This window comes from Pseudovirgaria hyperparasitica, assembly GCF_010093815.1.
Source record: "Pseudovirgaria hyperparasitica strain CBS 121739 unplaced genomic scaffold EJ05scaffold_8, whole genome shotgun sequence".
Taxonomy (NCBI): Eukaryota; Fungi; Ascomycota; class Dothideomycetes; order Acrospermales; family Acrospermaceae; genus Pseudovirgaria; species Pseudovirgaria hyperparasitica.
The window spans coordinates 1495879-1510392 of NW_022985556.1; the positions used below are offsets into that span (position 1 = coordinate 1495879).

Genomic DNA, 14514 nt, shown 5'->3' on the forward strand with positions numbered 1-14514 from the left:
TACTGGGGTCAGCTGGCTCAGTCTGCCCCGTCTTGCGCAGCTGCTGAACACTTTTCGGGCGGCGGCCGTCCGCTTTTGCTTTCGCCCTCGGTTTGAGCTTCGGCCAATCACAGCTACGGTGATAATCGAGCTTCCAATTGCTCCCATCTGACGAAATCTTCCTGCTACCAACTACTCTTAACGCTCTCCTCTCCACTCCTACTTCTCCTCTCTTCTTCCTCTCTCCTCTCTCTCAATCATCCTCATCGGATACTCTGCGGTGGCATCTCTCATCTTCACCATGCAGAGGTTCGCGTCCAACCTCATCGGCCGCCGTGGCATGGCCACGGCCAGCGCCCTGAACAAGAAGGTCCCCATGACCAACTGGGAGTCTTCAAACTACCTGAACTACCTTAAGATGAGCGAGAACTTGTCAATCGTCCGACAACGTCTCAACCGTCCTCTCGCATACGCTGAAAAGATCCTCTATTCCCATCTGGACGACCCTCATGGTCAAGAGATCGAGCGGGGTAGCAGCTATCTCAAGCTTCGTCCCGATCGTGTAGCCTGTCAAGATGCCACTGCTCAAATGGCCATCCTCCAATTCATGTCCGCCGGTATGCCCTCCGTTGCGACCCCGACCACTGTACACTGCGACCACTTGATTGAGGCCCAGGTCGGCGGGGAGCAGGATCTCGCGCGCGCCAACGACATCAACAAGGAGGTCTACGACTTTCTGTCTACGTCATGTGCGAAGTACAACATTGGTTTCTGGCGCCCTGGCTCTGGTATCATTCATCAGATCATCCTGGAGAACTATGCTTTCCCAGGTGGTTTGATGATCGGTACCGACTCGCACACTCCTAACGCTGGTGGCCTGGGAATGGCTGCTATTGGTGTTGGTGGTGCGGACGCTGTTGACGTTATGGCGAACTTGCCATGGGAACTCAAGGCACCCAAGGTCATCGGTGTTAAGCTTACTGGTCAATTGTCTGGCTGGACCTCTCCTAAGGGCAAGTAAAATACGAAGATAACACCAACACAAAAGCCCACTAACTGAATGACACAGATATCATTCTCAAGGTTGCGGGTATTCTGACCGTCAAGGGTGGTACTGGTGCAATCGTGGAGTACTTTGGTCCAGGAACCAACACCCTGTCTGCTACAGGCATGGGGTAAGTAATAGACATCTAAATCTTGTGTATACTCAATGCTAACTCTACTGTGTAGCACGATATGCAATGTCAGTGTATTTTATTATTTCCTCGTGGGCCACAACTAACATCCATACAGATGGGCGCTGAAATCGGTGCTACGACCTCCCTTTTCCCATTCAACGACCGCATGTACGACTATCTCGCAGCCACCAAGCGTTCGCAGATCGGTGACTTCGCTCGCGAATATGCGGCTGAACTGAAGGAAGACGAGGGCGCTGAATATGACCAATTGATCGAGATCAACCTGTCCGAACTCGAGCCTCATGTCAACGGCCCCTTCACTCCCGATTTGGCAACTCCTATTAGCAAATTTAAGGAAGCTGTGGAAGCAAACAAGTGGCCCGAGGAGGTCAAAGTTGGTCTTATCGGCTCCTGCACCAACTCCTCTTACGAGGACATGTCTCGTGCTGCATCCATCGCTGAAGACGCCATGGCGCACGGTATTAAGTCCAAGGCTGTCTTCACCGTCACTCCTGGCTCCGAGCAAATTCGCGCTACTATCGAGAGAGATGGTCAGCTCAAGACTTTCGAAGAATTCGGTGGTATGGTTCTTGCGAACGCTTGCGGTCCTTGCATTGGTCAGTGGGATCGCCGAGACGTCAAGAAGGGCGAGGCCAACTCCATCATCTCTTCGTACAACCGCAATTTCACAGGTCGTAACGACGCCAACCCGGCTACTCACGCATTCGTAACCTCTCCAGATCTCGTTGTTGCCATGTCTATTGCTGGCACTCTGAAGTTTAACCCCCTAACCGACACGCTCAAGGATAAGGATGGCAAGGACTTCAAGCTCAAAGCACCAACTGGTGATGGTCTGCCATCTCGTGGCTACGATCCTGGTCAGGACACATACCAGGCGCCACCCAAGGACCGTTCTTCTGTCTCTGTCGCTGTTTCGCCTACCTCCGACCGTCTGCAAATCCTCGAGCCCTTCGAGCCATGGAATGGCAAGGATGCTACCGACCTTCCTATTCTCATCAAGGCTCAGGGCAAGACAACTACTGACCACATCTCCATGGCTGGCCCATGGCTGAAGTACCGTGGACATCTCGACAACATCTCCAACAACATGTTGATCGGTGCCATCAACTCAGCCAACGGTGAGGCTAACAAGGTCAAAAATTTCACTACCAACGAGTTCGATGCTGTTCCAGCAACTGCTCGTGACTACAAGAAGAAGGGCATCAAGTGGGTTGTCATTGGTGACTGGAACTACGGTGAGGGTTCATCCCGTGAACACGCCGCTCTTGAGCCCAGGCATCTGGGTGGTCTAGCCATAATTACACGTTCTTTCGCCCGTATTCACGAGACGAATTTGAAGAAGCAGGGTATGCTTCCTCTTACCTTCTCCGACCCAGCGGACTACGACAAGATCCAGCCCGACGACAAGGTTGATCTACTCTGCACTGAGCTCGCCGTCGGCAAGCCAATGACTCTGCGCGTACACCCAGCCAACGGAGACAAGACCTTTGACGTCAAGCTCTCGCAAACTTTCAACGAGGGCCAGATCGAGTGGTTCAAGAACGGATCGGCTTTGAACACGATGGCGAAGAACGCGAAGGCGTGAAGGCAGCTATGTAAATCTTGATATCAATAAGTTGTTGGGAGACGTTGGGGGTGATGCGGACGCATGATTATTTATTCAGCATGTTCTGGGTTTCATTTCTCGTCTTCCATGTACCATATCCACAGGACGAGGCGAGACGGACTACTTGGGCGTATACATTTTCCCTTTAGAGTTCATAGCTTGATGAATTGGAACATTCACGACAGAAGAACATTCCAGATGTGCATTTAACTGTGTGGTGTTTGTTGTAAAGAAGTAACACTCGCTATGCAAACCCGCAGCGCTATGGTGCACGTTATGTACATTTCCGTTCTCGGATAATCAAATCTGACCAAGTTCCACTCCCTCCGTTATGGACACTCCGCCGTCTCGACATGCTCATGATAGATTCGACACCTCACCTTACCGTTCCAGGGCTTACATACGACCCGGCCATCCTCAAACACACACAACGCCCTCTTCGCCTTGGCACACCGATTGCAGAATTTTTTTTCACACCCGCTACACCCCACATGATTCCCATACGGATGCAGCACCTCGGAACATATCGCACAGCCCATGGATTCCTGCCAGTGCTCCGGCTTCCAGGTGATCAGCGTATGCCGCTGCATGGCAACCTCCTCGGGACGCTTCAATTTGACGACCAGGTCACGGGTGAACTGCGGATGCCATTCATCCGGATGCTCGTCGAGTAGCTTATCGGTCTTCTTGAATGCGAAGAGATCGAGGACGAGTCTGCGGATCGGGGCGGAGGAAGGGATCGTGTCGTAGAGGATGAAGGTGTCCGAGGGCGTGAGGACAGAATTTGTCTGGTCGGCGAGGCTGGAGATGGTATCTAGGACGAGGTTGCGCAGGCCTTCGACGGCGAGGCGGTCGGCGAGGCCGTAGAGGTGGAGCAGGACATAGTATGCGGGTTTTGCGTCTTTGAAGTAGGCCTTTGGGTCGAGAGTACATGTGTACGCCCAGTGGAGGAAGAGCTCGAAGGTGTCGAGGGATTCGGTGGGGAGGGTGACGGTTTGCGAGAGGCCTTCGGCGAACGCGCCGTTGAGGGCGGCGCGGAAGAAGGTCGAGTGATGGGTGAGGATGTTACGGTGGATAACGAAGCGCACGGCTTCGGCGCCGACGCGAAGTTCAGCCATGTCGTGCATTGCCTTGAATTCCGTGCTGGTATGGTCGACATTTAGTTGTCTGTTACATCAAATGCTCTGTAGAGTGTTTTTGATGCTTACCGTATGTTGAAAGACTGCACCTTGCGTTTCTGCGTTTCTGCGGGTACTTGCAACAGCGATGGCTCATGATCGCATTTGGCATGACTAGGAGGATACATGCTACTGTTTGATATCATGAGGGAGCGGAACCATGTATAGAGGATAGTGTAAGCGTCCAAATGGACTATCGATCGTTCACTCGGCAGGCAACACCGAGTTAGAGCGAGTTTCGAGTATGACTACAGATTAGGATGCTGTAGGTAGAGAGTTGCTTCTGATTTATGAACACAACGTAAGCTGGAACACGGTCAACGTGAGAATACTAAAAGCGCGGGTACAACGATTGGGATTAGCAGCAAGGAAGTCAATCGAAAACACAGGCATTGTCGGAAGGTCTATTTCAATGAGACAAAGAATGTTGATTCGTTTTTGTCTGTAGAGTGCTTTGTCCGAAAACGACGAAATTTCGAGGTCGACATACCTCAAACTTCCGCATGCGATACGGCACTCATCCCAAGCATGCAAGGGAGGTGTTAGTACCAGACCTACTCCGTGCACCCCAGATAGTAAATACTCTTTCATTCATGTACTTATTTTTGTTAGTGCCCAGCATTGTTCCATCCTGCCTAGGTCTCTGCATTTGCCCAATTATGGCTTGCCTTGACGCAACTTACCACGAAAGGCTCTCGCACGCCGACCAACGTGCACCTCCTATGGATCAAGGTTGAAATGGGAATAATTAGTGCATACAATTCCGAATATGTTGAGATAACCCAACGACATGCTTGCAAGAAAGATGTCCTCGCCCGAAACCTGGGATATTAAGCAGCCCTTTGTTTCGTTCTTTCTCCTTGCATTTGTTAGACTCGATGCTTTTCGTTTTCTGCAAGAGTAAGCCTGCGCGGTTGGAGCTCTTCGGCACGATACTGACCAAGTCTTGAGTAAAGCATAAACAGCGCCATTTGGTTGCAGTCCTGCGTACCAGTGATCGTCACAAGTCTCTCGTTGCTGTTGTCCTGAGGCTCGTTAATCTTGATGACACTGCCACTGAGCTGTCGGATTTCGTTGATCTTCGCTCCACCCTTGCCAATGATGGCACCGACCATGTCGTTAGGAATGAATATCTGTTGAGTCAATGGACCGCCACCCGTGCCTGGCATGGTTTGCAACGCTTGTGGTGCAGGAGCTGGTCCGGTCGGGCCGGCTTGATGAACGCCGGGATGAGCACCATAAGGCTGGGGCTGCTGTGGGCCAGTATTGTTATATCCGGGCTGACGAGGAGATCCAGCACCAAAGTGCATAGGTGGTCCAGGAGCCTGCGCTGGTTGATGGTACGGAGAGCCATACTGTTGAGCGGGGGTCCTTGCATGTACCTGCTGTTGCTGTGGGCGTTGACCACGTTGGTTATAGGTATCTGGATGACCCCATTGACCGCCAGCAGGTTGGGGTACGTAGGGGACAACCTGCATACCTCCTGGTACCACACCAGCAGGACCACCGTTGCGAGAAGCGTAGGCAGATGCGGCTGGGCCGCCAAATCTTTCTGTAAGCTGTTCGACTAAAGTGCTCCCAACATAGTAAGTAGCGATATGTACAGCGTCAGCTACGCCAAGAACTACGAGGGACCTCTCCGTTGAGAGAGGAAGGCAAGAGTCAGAGGCATTAAGGCGTGCACCAGAAGCTTCCTGGATTTCTCGAATACGCACACCTTGCTTACCAATTATGGAGCCGATCAAGATGTGAGGGATAAGAAGGCGCAGAGGATAAGTCTTGGATTGGGGGGTCGATGCTGACTCCAAAGCCTCGTTGTTCAGTGTTCGAATGATGAGACCGAACGCCTTCCAAGGTCAGCTACTTGATCGCTCATCCACGTCTGGTGTTTACATACCTTGGCCGCAGCATCTACCAAACCGCTAACTGTGAGGATACGTTCTACAGCTCCTCGAGAATAGTCGCTGACAGTGCACTTAGCGCCCGACATCTTGCGGATTAGGGTCACGTTCTCGCCACCTTTGCCAATGACAGTCGCAGCCTCGGCACTCGAGATGATAGCACGAATGTGCAGCCAGCCGGTTTCGTCCTGATGAGCAGCAGACTGGCCATTGGTGCGACCGTTAGACGATGAGGTTGACTGGATTGGCTGAGTCTCTAGGACATGCTGACCGGCTTGAGAAGGTGCGTCGGGCACTACAGTATCACCTTGAACATCTTGGACTCCGTTGGATTCGGCGGGCGCGTCGACAGCGGGCTGCGGGTCAGGCTTAGCTTCCTCTTCGTTATGGTCTCCATTGATGGTGGTAACAGGTTCTGGGACAGGTGACAGTCCAGAGGTAGGCTCATCATCCTTGATGACTTTGTCCAGCGCTGGTCTTTTCGCATCGGGCTGGTCGCCAGGGCCAGAGGGTGACGAAGGCTCTTCAAGCGGCCGCTTCTGGGAAGGCGCGGAGGTTGCGGTCGGTGACGCCGACATCTTGGAATTGATTGGTAAAATGTCAAGGGGGTTTTCAACGTTAAGTCTTGTCACGATGCTACAACCACGATTGGTGTAGTTATGGAAAGTTCAATTCGGTCGAGCAAACTTGTTCGTATTTTATCGGGTCTTACGTACAGCGGGGGCTGTCAAAGAAAACGTGCTGGTGGTGAAGGTACGAGTTTGTTCGAGAGAGGTAGAAGGACGGGTTTGGTGCAGTGTTGAGGTGATGCTTGATAGTGACGTGATATGACGAAGGCCGGAAGATTGACGGTTGAAAGTGTGCTTGATGTGCGAGAGGAGTTGAAGGTGAAGTGTCCGAGGCAATGAAGCTTCTGGAGAAAAGACAGGAGTTGCCAGTGATGTAGTGATTGAGGTATCAGAAGTGTGATGACTAGAAGGTGAGCGGCTACGTGACCTTGAGCTTGCGTGGGAGGAAAGGCAGGCCCAGAGTAAAGTGAAGGTGCTCTCAACGTAAACCTTTTGCTTGCCTCACAAAAAATCTGCTATCAGATGGGCGATTTAAGCTCCTACGCATGCGCCGCTTGCCGGATGAGGATCGGCGAGACTCGAGTAGCTGGCTTGACTAATGAAGCTGTAGTCAACAGGACGAAGAATTGATGGATTGTGTATGTCGCGAAGAAGATCGGGGTGCAAGATTTGGGTGGAAGTGAGAGATGAGAGGGGAAAACAGCCAGCAGCCAAAAGCGGAGCAGAGGTGAACAAGCTTGCCGTGTCGATCGAGGCGTGCCACGTGACCTTCACCGCTCGATTCACGCGCGCGTTCGGTATTTGCGGAACGCGGAAGCATTGTTTGCATCCCGGAGCATGTTGGGTTCGATGGATACGCAAGCAGCCCAGATTTAATGGTCAAGTCGTGTAAAATCTTCAACTATCGTGTGCAAAGCGAGCTCTATCCGTGCAGCACGTGTATTCATCAACATGGCGAGTATCCCAAATGAGATCGAGTCGAAAATACGGCAGTACGCAGCCGATACCCATGTTGCAGAACAAAGCCATATGGAAATCGATGTTTCGCAAGATCTTGAAACACGTCTAGACCAAACCATCAGTGGCCTGCAAGCGCAGTTGGCACGACAGAAAGCAGATCTGGAACTCGTATGATTGCCATGGTCTAGCAACTAATTACATGGCCGCTGACCGCAATAGCTTCGAGCCAAGGTTTCCTTGCCCGTTGCGACAACGCCTTCGCAAGACCCACGTAAGAAACTTCAGCAGCTCGAGGAACTGACGGCTGCTTATAACAAGCTCGCCGATGACGAGCCGTCTTTACCACCGAAGGGCTCAAGCATCCCAGCTCTGCTCGCAACTCGACTGGTGCAGGATACCGTGAGGAGCACGGCATCGGGTATTGATATCGTCGAAGCGCAATTGCTTGAAACAAAGCAGGATCTTAAGACGTGGACTGCCGAGTTGGACGATGCTCGTGCCCTTAAAACTGCCTTGCAAGAGAGATTAGCACGTCTAAAGCAACAGCACGAAGAACGCTCTGATAAGACTCTAACACAGACTGCACGTGAAACGCTACAAGGCAAACGACAAAAGACACAGGACTACGAGCGAGAAACGGAGCTTCTACACCGCGCTTTCAATGATTTCATCGATTCTCACTTGGCTGCTATGCTTGCCGCTGAAGAACTTGGAGGCCCAGTCGCTGGGGAAATGATGGACGTCGACGACCAGGACCTGGCAGTAGGATTCTCGTCTCAGGGGAAACTTAGGAAAGGCAAAAGCATCTCTGATCAAGGACGTCAAAGGCGGATCGACGACATCTGGGGAGATGTTCTGGGACATGAGTCGAGCGAGCGCTTAAATGAGAAAGACGCAGCCGCTGCTGCATTTCGAGATCTTTTTAGAAAGCTATATGAGGCTCTACTAGACGTCAATAGCTCAGGACCTTACATACCCATGGAGAGAGAATCCGCAGCGGCGAGATTTCTTGTAAGGGCCAAAATAGCACAGTATCATCCTAAAGACGCAGGACGAATGCGCTTGATAGATTTTGGCAAGGAATTAGACGAAAATGTATGATTTGCCAGAGGATGTCACGAGAATGATTCTAGCCAATAAGTCGTTGTTATCACATACAATGTCATCTGGAGTGCGTGGTTTCCAGGTGTTTATTACATATCAACGCTATGGAGACATTGCTGTTGACATCGCGGACTTGACGACAGCAGTAGAGTGGTGAACAATAAAAGTACAAAGAAACGAGCTCGTGCTACCCAGTCTCTCGCGCAGAATCAGATCTATTCCGAGAAAAAGTTGCGCATGTTGTTCAACCACCTGCCATACTCTCTTTGTTCCTTGAAATCGATGTAATCTGGAATGAAAATTGCCATGCGCTCGTTGATGCCGCGCTCTTGGAGGTATTGCTCGAACGAAGTTTGTAAATTGGGGTCAAGGGATGAATATCTGGGACCAGCGAAGAGATCTCTCCGTGCCCATTCCTTGTCGGCGCTCTTGGGCGTGGCGAGTGCAGCATCCTCGTAATAGTAGATATTGTCAATTATGGTCTCACCATCAGAAAGAGTCGCCTCGACGCTGACCGCACCCTTGCCGGGGCGCTCAATCTTGACCGTAATTCGAGCCGGGAAGCTGCGCGCCTGCTCGGGGAACTCATCCTCCTCAAGCTCGGGACGATCAGCAGGAGACACGCGGTCCTCTGGTGCCACTTTGATGTTGCCATCCTGTGTTGAACCAACATTTGCTGAGCCTTTCGTGTTGGCGCCTCCAGATTGACCTTCCATGTCAAGATCTTCCTCATCGTACATCTCGTCTTGCTCGTACGAATCCGGGTCTTCTTCAACGAGATCGAGGATGGAAAAGGTCACTGTGATCCTGTCATATATTTGTCAGTATCGTGCTATTGACTTGTGGCGTGAACGTGCAGTCTTACTTCTCATTCTCGTATTGCCGCGTGAGGGAGACCTCGTCATTACCAGGAATGTCTTCGAGCTGCAATTGTTAGTCGGGGCTGTTAAAAACGAGGTCGGTAGTTCTTACAGTGAAGGCACTGTTCTCGAGATACTCTTTGATGCCCGGTGAGTAGTTTTCGGAGTCCATAGCTTGAACTTGTTTTTCTTCATATTCGGCCTCTTGCCTCAGCATTGCTTCTAGCTCTTGGCTCGTAGCTATGACAGTCAGTATGAGGTGGTTCGAAGATCGCCGTAGTAGAACGCACCATCTCGTCTGGCTGCAGATGTGTGGAAAGATGAGAGCACCTTCGGCGTGGTCGGCGCCCATGTTGTGCGAAGGAAAGGAGAGTTGCGTAGGATGGAAGCTTGAGGGCGAGCCGTCTTAGAAACTGAGTTGAGAACTCGCGGTGCAAAGCGCATACAACTTCTGAGAGACATCATTTTTAATTCGACTACGGGTTGGAGATGGTCCTTTGGAATATGGGTAATGGATGCCGCAAAGCTGGAACTGAGGAGATACAGAAGCTTCACAAAATAAAAGTTAGGATACGCGCTCGGACTCCTTTACACGTGATCCATGCGGAGTGACGAAATCTCCGCCGACGCGATATCGCACGCTTGAAACTTAAGTGCCTGCCATGAATAATACTGCACAATAGCAGCAGTACAGTATCCGCACTCCTCTGATTCTATCATATGGCACGGCATTCATACCGAAAATCGCCAATGACCATATCGCTCCTCTAAATTCGTGGCTACGGCATCATAGCTTCCCAGAGCTTTCGGCAGCTCGAACTCCCACCTTCTCAGGTTTAGCCTCGTCCCTGGACGTCTGGTCATGTCGGGGACTACGGAGAAGAAGAAGGTACGCTGCTGCATTTGCTGTTGGATGTTCGTTCAATAACACACCAGCTCCCAGGCCAGTGCGGTCCGCTCAATCATTGCCGGTGCTCTGGCAGGCGCGACCGAAATTGCAATCACATACCCTGCCGAGTTTGCAAAGACTCGAACACAATTGAACCGACAACTTCCAGACGGGAAAAAGCTTCCTTGGCCTCCTTTTGGTTCACAATGGTATGCGGGCTGTACGACACTTATAATCGGAAACTCAATCAAGGCTGGAGTACGGTTTGTGGCGTTTGACACATATAAAGGCCTACTGGCGGATGCAGACGGGAATGTTTCAGCGCCAGGGAACGTGATTGCAGGCTTTGGTGCAGGTGCTACTGAAAGTCTGCTCGCAGTGACACCATTCGAAAGTATCAAGACCCAGCTTATTGACGATCGCAAGAGTGGGAACCCGCGTATGAGAGGATTTCTACATGGAAGTAGACTAATTGCGCAAGAGAAGGGTCTGCGAGGTTTCTTCCAGGGCTTCGTACCGACTACAGCAAGACAAGCTGCAAACAGTGCGGTTAGATTTAGCAGTTATACCAGTATAAAGCAATTGGCACAAGCATACGTCGCACCTGGAGAGAAGCTAGGTGCCGTCAGTACTTTCGCCATTGGAGGTTTAGCAGGCACAATCACTGTGTGAGTACGAATAAACTTATTGATCATTAAAAAATGCTAACGCGGATAGCTATACGACAATGCCAATCGACACGGTGAAGACAAGGTTAGTAGATATTACTTGTACATCATACTTTGATTTTAATTGGACTTAGGATGCAATCAATTCAGGCAAAGCAAGAGTACAAAAACAGCTTTGCATGCGCCGCCAGGATATTCAAAGAGGAGGGCATCATGACCTTCTGGTCTGGAGCTCTGCCTCGTTTAGCTAGACTAGTACTAAGTGGTGGTATAGTCTTTACGATGTAAGAGTTAACTTTTGTAAAACGAGAGACGTTACTGACCCTTTTCAGGTACGAAAAAACGATGGATCTCATGGATAAGGCGGATCCTGAGGGCAAATTCATATGATTACGCTCTCGAAAAGGTCTACTGTAGGGACTGAAGCAAATAGGATCCAGATAGATTGCTCTGAGGATATTCGTGCTGGTCCTGAGTACGAAGGGCGAACTCGTAGGAAGTAGCTGGTACCAATATGGACTGGCTAGTCACGCGAGCTGTAGATGCGTAACGCCACAGAAGATACCCTCAAAGTTTCTATGATTGTAGGTAAAGAATACATGTAAAGAAGGATAGAACTATCAATAGAAGGTAACAGACATGCAGTGTGGTTGTGGGCCCGGTGGTGGCCTCCATGAAATGCCCACAGTTTCAAATGCAAAACTCATGATATGGGGCCCCACGGGGACATCCTATCCATGCGGATAGCTCTCCACATTCCCCCGGGCACGTACGACGCGCTACACGTACCACTCCACATCTCATCTTCCTAGTCGCTCCTTTCGCAATGGCCTTGGTCAGACGTTGGAGCTCTTTCCTGGTCATTGGTGCAGTATTTATATTCGTGTTCTACCGTCTGAGAAGTCCGATCACAACGCCTGGAGCGGCTGACACTACTCTCACTCCGACGCACCCTCATAGCTCAGTCTCAGAGCCGCACATTGGGTCTACGAAGTTTCTCTGGAAAGATATACCTATCCAAAATAAAGTGACGTCGTACATTGCCTATCCAAGTGGGAATCCGCAGCAGCTGTCCAAGATCCAGCACGACTTCAGCAAAGATACCGGTCCGCAGACCAAGATAGAAAAAGAGCTACGTGAAAAGAGACAGGCAGAAGTACGTAATACAGCCAAGCGGGCATGGGCAGCATACCGAGAATATGCATGGCTCCAGGACGAGCTGGATCCAATCAATGGCGGGGGCAAGAACACATTTGGAGGATGGGCTGCCACCTTGATAGACAGTCTGGACACACTATGGATTATGGATCTGAAAGACGAGTTCCACGAGGCCGTCAAGGCGGTCAAGGAGGTCGACTTCAGCTCGAGCAGTCAGCAAACGGTCAATATCTTCGAAACAACCATTCGCCATCTCGGTGGTCTGCTTGCGGCATACGACCTGAGCAAGGAGAAGATCCTTCTTGCGAAAGCCATCGAAGTGGGCGATATGATCTACAAAGCATTTGACACTCCCAACCATATGCCCGTTGCGCGCTGGAATTGGGCAAAAGCTGCTGCCGGTACACCTCAGACCGCACCAGAACAAGTCCTCGTCGCCGAACTCGGCAGTCTGACCATGGAATTCACACACCTGACGCAAGCCACCGGCGATAAGAAGTACTATGATGCTGTTGCGCGCATTATGGACGTGTTCCAGCGCGAGCAGAACAATACTCTACTCCCCGGCATGTGGCCTGTCGCAGTGAACGCAAAGACTGAAGACTTCAAATCAGACAACGCATTCACCCTCGCAGCAATGGCGGACTCTGCATACGAATATCTTCCGAAGATGCACGCGCTGCTAGGCGGTATCGACGCGCGATACGAGAGTATGTACCGCATTGCCATGGACACGGCCATCAAGCACACTCTCTTCCGCCCCATGACGCCCGACGAGTCCGACATTCTCGTGAGCGGCTTCGCGCGCCCCAATGGCGATAGCGTAAAACTAGATCCGCAACTGCAGCATCTGGTCTGCTACACAGGTGGCCTATTTGCAATTGGCGGAAAGCTGTTCGACATCCCAGAGCACGTGAGAATAGCGCAAAAACTCACAAATGCATGTATCTGGGCGTACAAAGCGTTCCCGTATGGGATTATGCCTGAAGTCTCGCATCTTGTGCCCTGCGCTTCGATGGACCATTGCCCATGGGCTGAAGAGGTATGGCGAGGGGCGGTGTTGCAGCGGTCTTCTGTCGGAGCAGACAATCCTGAGGATGTGCTGCACTACATTTCGCAAAGCCGATTGCCTGAAGGAATAGCAAAGGTGGATGACGGCCGGTATATCCTGCGACCAGAGGCGATTGAGAGTGTGTTTGTGATGTACCGCGTCACTGGAGAGCAGAGCATGCAGGCAGCAGCATGGGACATGTTTACTGCTATCCAGAAGCATACAGCAACTGATATAGCCAACTCGGCGATCGCGGATGTCACAGCCCCAGATACGATTGCGCCGAAGGCGGGCAACATGGAGGTGAGTGGTAACCTGCTGGCATGTGAGAAAGAATAAGCTAATTATCCTGCAGAGCTTCTGGATCGCAGAGACACTGAAATACTTCTATTTGATCTTCAGTGATCCCTCGGTGATCAGCCTGGATGAGTACGTGTTCAATACAGAAGCACATCCTTATCGGAGGCCGGTATGAGCTGCACTCTACGCGAATATTAGACTTGAAGGATGCGATAGAGGGGTGCTGTCTCTCTGTGGGAGTTAGAACGAGCGACAAGGTACGGAACACGAGTGCATAGCCAACACCTGATGCAGTTTCCCTCTTAGGAGAGGAAGCATGATGAACGCATATACTCAGTCATTCGGGGCTGTGTAGCCACATGAGGGCCCGAGTCTGGATCCAGGGCTATCTATGGGTATGCACATTGTCTGGTCTATACTTCCCATATTCGGCGAGCAGATAGCTTCCCCCCTTGTACATATATCAATAGCTCTACTGCGCTGAAGCTCCGGACAAGAGGCCACAGGTGATGGAGCATTGGAAAAGTAAATATTCAGTCTCACATGGCGATATATCGCTCGCTGTGTTGTAGCCTTGGATACGCTCGCTTGTGAATTGAGGACAGCGTCTTCGTATAACTAAAAAGTACCGCCTGCTCAACGAACTTGTCCACTGCCCAAGCAATCCTGCCATAACATGGCCACACCTCCCACACGCATCACAGACAGCATGATCAGGAGTCGCCCGTGGTATGCTGCTGGCAATCCAATATACACTCACACGCTTCTCTTATCTCTCGGTGAAGCAACACAGGCCCTGACGAGTGGTGCGGAGCAGTAGTCGTTCTTGTCGACGCTCGAGGTTTGTATAGACAGATGGTACGGTGAATATGACCCGGTGCAACAGGCATGTTAAATCCGCATGGTTGAGGGAGGTGCGTGTTGAATATTGTAGCTACATCATTCAGACGCCACGTCTATATATACTTGTATATGTACATTGCATCTCACTGTCATGCACGGGGGTCTTCGACGATACACTGTTCCTAATCTCTTTCTTTTCCTCTCCTGCTTTTTAGTTCATGGGTATATCGTGCTTGTATAGCTTAGCTG

At 51.1% G+C, this 14514-nt stretch overlaps 8 protein-coding genes across 8 annotated transcripts; 4 read left to right on the forward strand and 4 right to left on the reverse strand.

The window, feature by feature from the left end:
- The first annotated feature begins 191 nt into the window (after nucleotides 1-191).
- EJ05DRAFT_476519 (aconitate hydratase) lies at nucleotides 192-2921 on the forward strand. The gene is made up of 4 exons (XM_033744049.1): nucleotides 192-992; nucleotides 1049-1154; nucleotides 1210-1222; nucleotides 1273-2921. The coding sequence occupies exons 1-4, from the start codon at nucleotides 281-283 to the stop codon at nucleotides 2761-2763; spliced, it is 2322 nt and encodes a 773-aa protein (XP_033600715.1). The 5' UTR covers nucleotides 192-280; the 3' UTR covers nucleotides 2764-2921.
- Nucleotides 2922-2984: 63 nt separating this feature from the next.
- Nucleotides 2985-4286, reverse strand: EJ05DRAFT_382875 (uncharacterized protein). The gene is made up of 2 exons (XM_033741246.1): nucleotides 3993-4286; nucleotides 2985-3927 (listed from the first exon to the last, which is right to left on the reverse strand). Exons 1-2 carry the CDS (start codon nucleotides 4106-4108, stop codon nucleotides 3114-3116), a joined length of 930 nt encoding a protein of 309 aa, XP_033600716.1. The 5' UTR covers nucleotides 4109-4286; the 3' UTR covers nucleotides 2985-3113.
- EJ05DRAFT_476521 (uncharacterized protein) lies at nucleotides 4224-4559 on the reverse strand. The gene has a single exon (XM_033744050.1). It carries the CDS (start codon nucleotides 4551-4553, stop codon nucleotides 4251-4253), a length of 303 nt encoding a protein of 100 aa, XP_033600717.1. The 5' UTR covers nucleotides 4554-4559; the 3' UTR covers nucleotides 4224-4250.
- Nucleotides 4560-4561: 2 nt separating this feature from the next.
- EJ05DRAFT_382830 (uncharacterized protein) lies at nucleotides 4562-6756 on the reverse strand. The gene is made up of 3 exons (XM_033741245.1): nucleotides 5860-6756; nucleotides 4903-5809; nucleotides 4562-4854 (listed from the first exon to the last, which is right to left on the reverse strand). The coding sequence occupies exons 1-3, from the start codon at nucleotides 6439-6441 to the stop codon at nucleotides 4832-4834; spliced, it is 1512 nt and encodes a 503-aa protein (XP_033600718.1). The 5' UTR covers nucleotides 6442-6756; the 3' UTR covers nucleotides 4562-4831.
- A 419-nt stretch (nucleotides 6757-7175) lies between these two features.
- On the forward strand, nucleotides 7176-8602 carry EJ05DRAFT_382770 (uncharacterized protein). The gene is made up of 2 exons (XM_033741244.1): nucleotides 7176-7560; nucleotides 7612-8602. The coding sequence occupies exons 1-2, from the start codon at nucleotides 7384-7386 to the stop codon at nucleotides 8491-8493; spliced, it is 1059 nt and encodes a 352-aa protein (XP_033600719.1). The 5' UTR covers nucleotides 7176-7383; the 3' UTR covers nucleotides 8494-8602.
- EJ05DRAFT_538481 (mitochondrial glyco protein) lies at nucleotides 8497-9898 on the reverse strand. Its single transcript, XM_033749455.1, has 4 exons — nucleotides 9647-9898; nucleotides 9469-9596; nucleotides 9362-9420; nucleotides 8497-9303 (listed from the first exon to the last, which is right to left on the reverse strand). Exons 1-4 carry the CDS (start codon nucleotides 9819-9821, stop codon nucleotides 8712-8714), a joined length of 954 nt encoding a protein of 317 aa, XP_033600720.1. The 5' UTR covers nucleotides 9822-9898; the 3' UTR covers nucleotides 8497-8711.
- A 106-nt stretch (nucleotides 9899-10004) lies between these two features.
- EJ05DRAFT_452986 (mitochondrial tricarboxylate transporter-like protein) lies at nucleotides 10005-11620 on the forward strand. The gene is made up of 5 exons (XM_033742418.1): nucleotides 10005-10245; nucleotides 10300-10913; nucleotides 10963-10998; nucleotides 11048-11197; nucleotides 11246-11620. The coding sequence occupies exons 1-5, from the start codon at nucleotides 10219-10221 to the stop codon at nucleotides 11301-11303; spliced, it is 885 nt and encodes a 294-aa protein (XP_033600721.1). The 5' UTR covers nucleotides 10005-10218; the 3' UTR covers nucleotides 11304-11620.
- Nucleotides 11621-11739: 119 nt separating this feature from the next.
- On the forward strand, nucleotides 11740-13597 carry EJ05DRAFT_438941 (class I alpha-mannosidase-like protein; the record flags this gene model as incomplete). Its single annotated transcript, XM_033741850.1, has 2 exons — nucleotides 11740-13425; nucleotides 13478-13597. The coding sequence occupies 2 exons, from the start codon at nucleotides 11740-11742 to the stop codon at nucleotides 13595-13597; spliced, it is 1806 nt and encodes a 601-aa protein (XP_033600722.1).
- Between the last annotated feature and the right edge of the window lie 917 nt (nucleotides 13598-14514).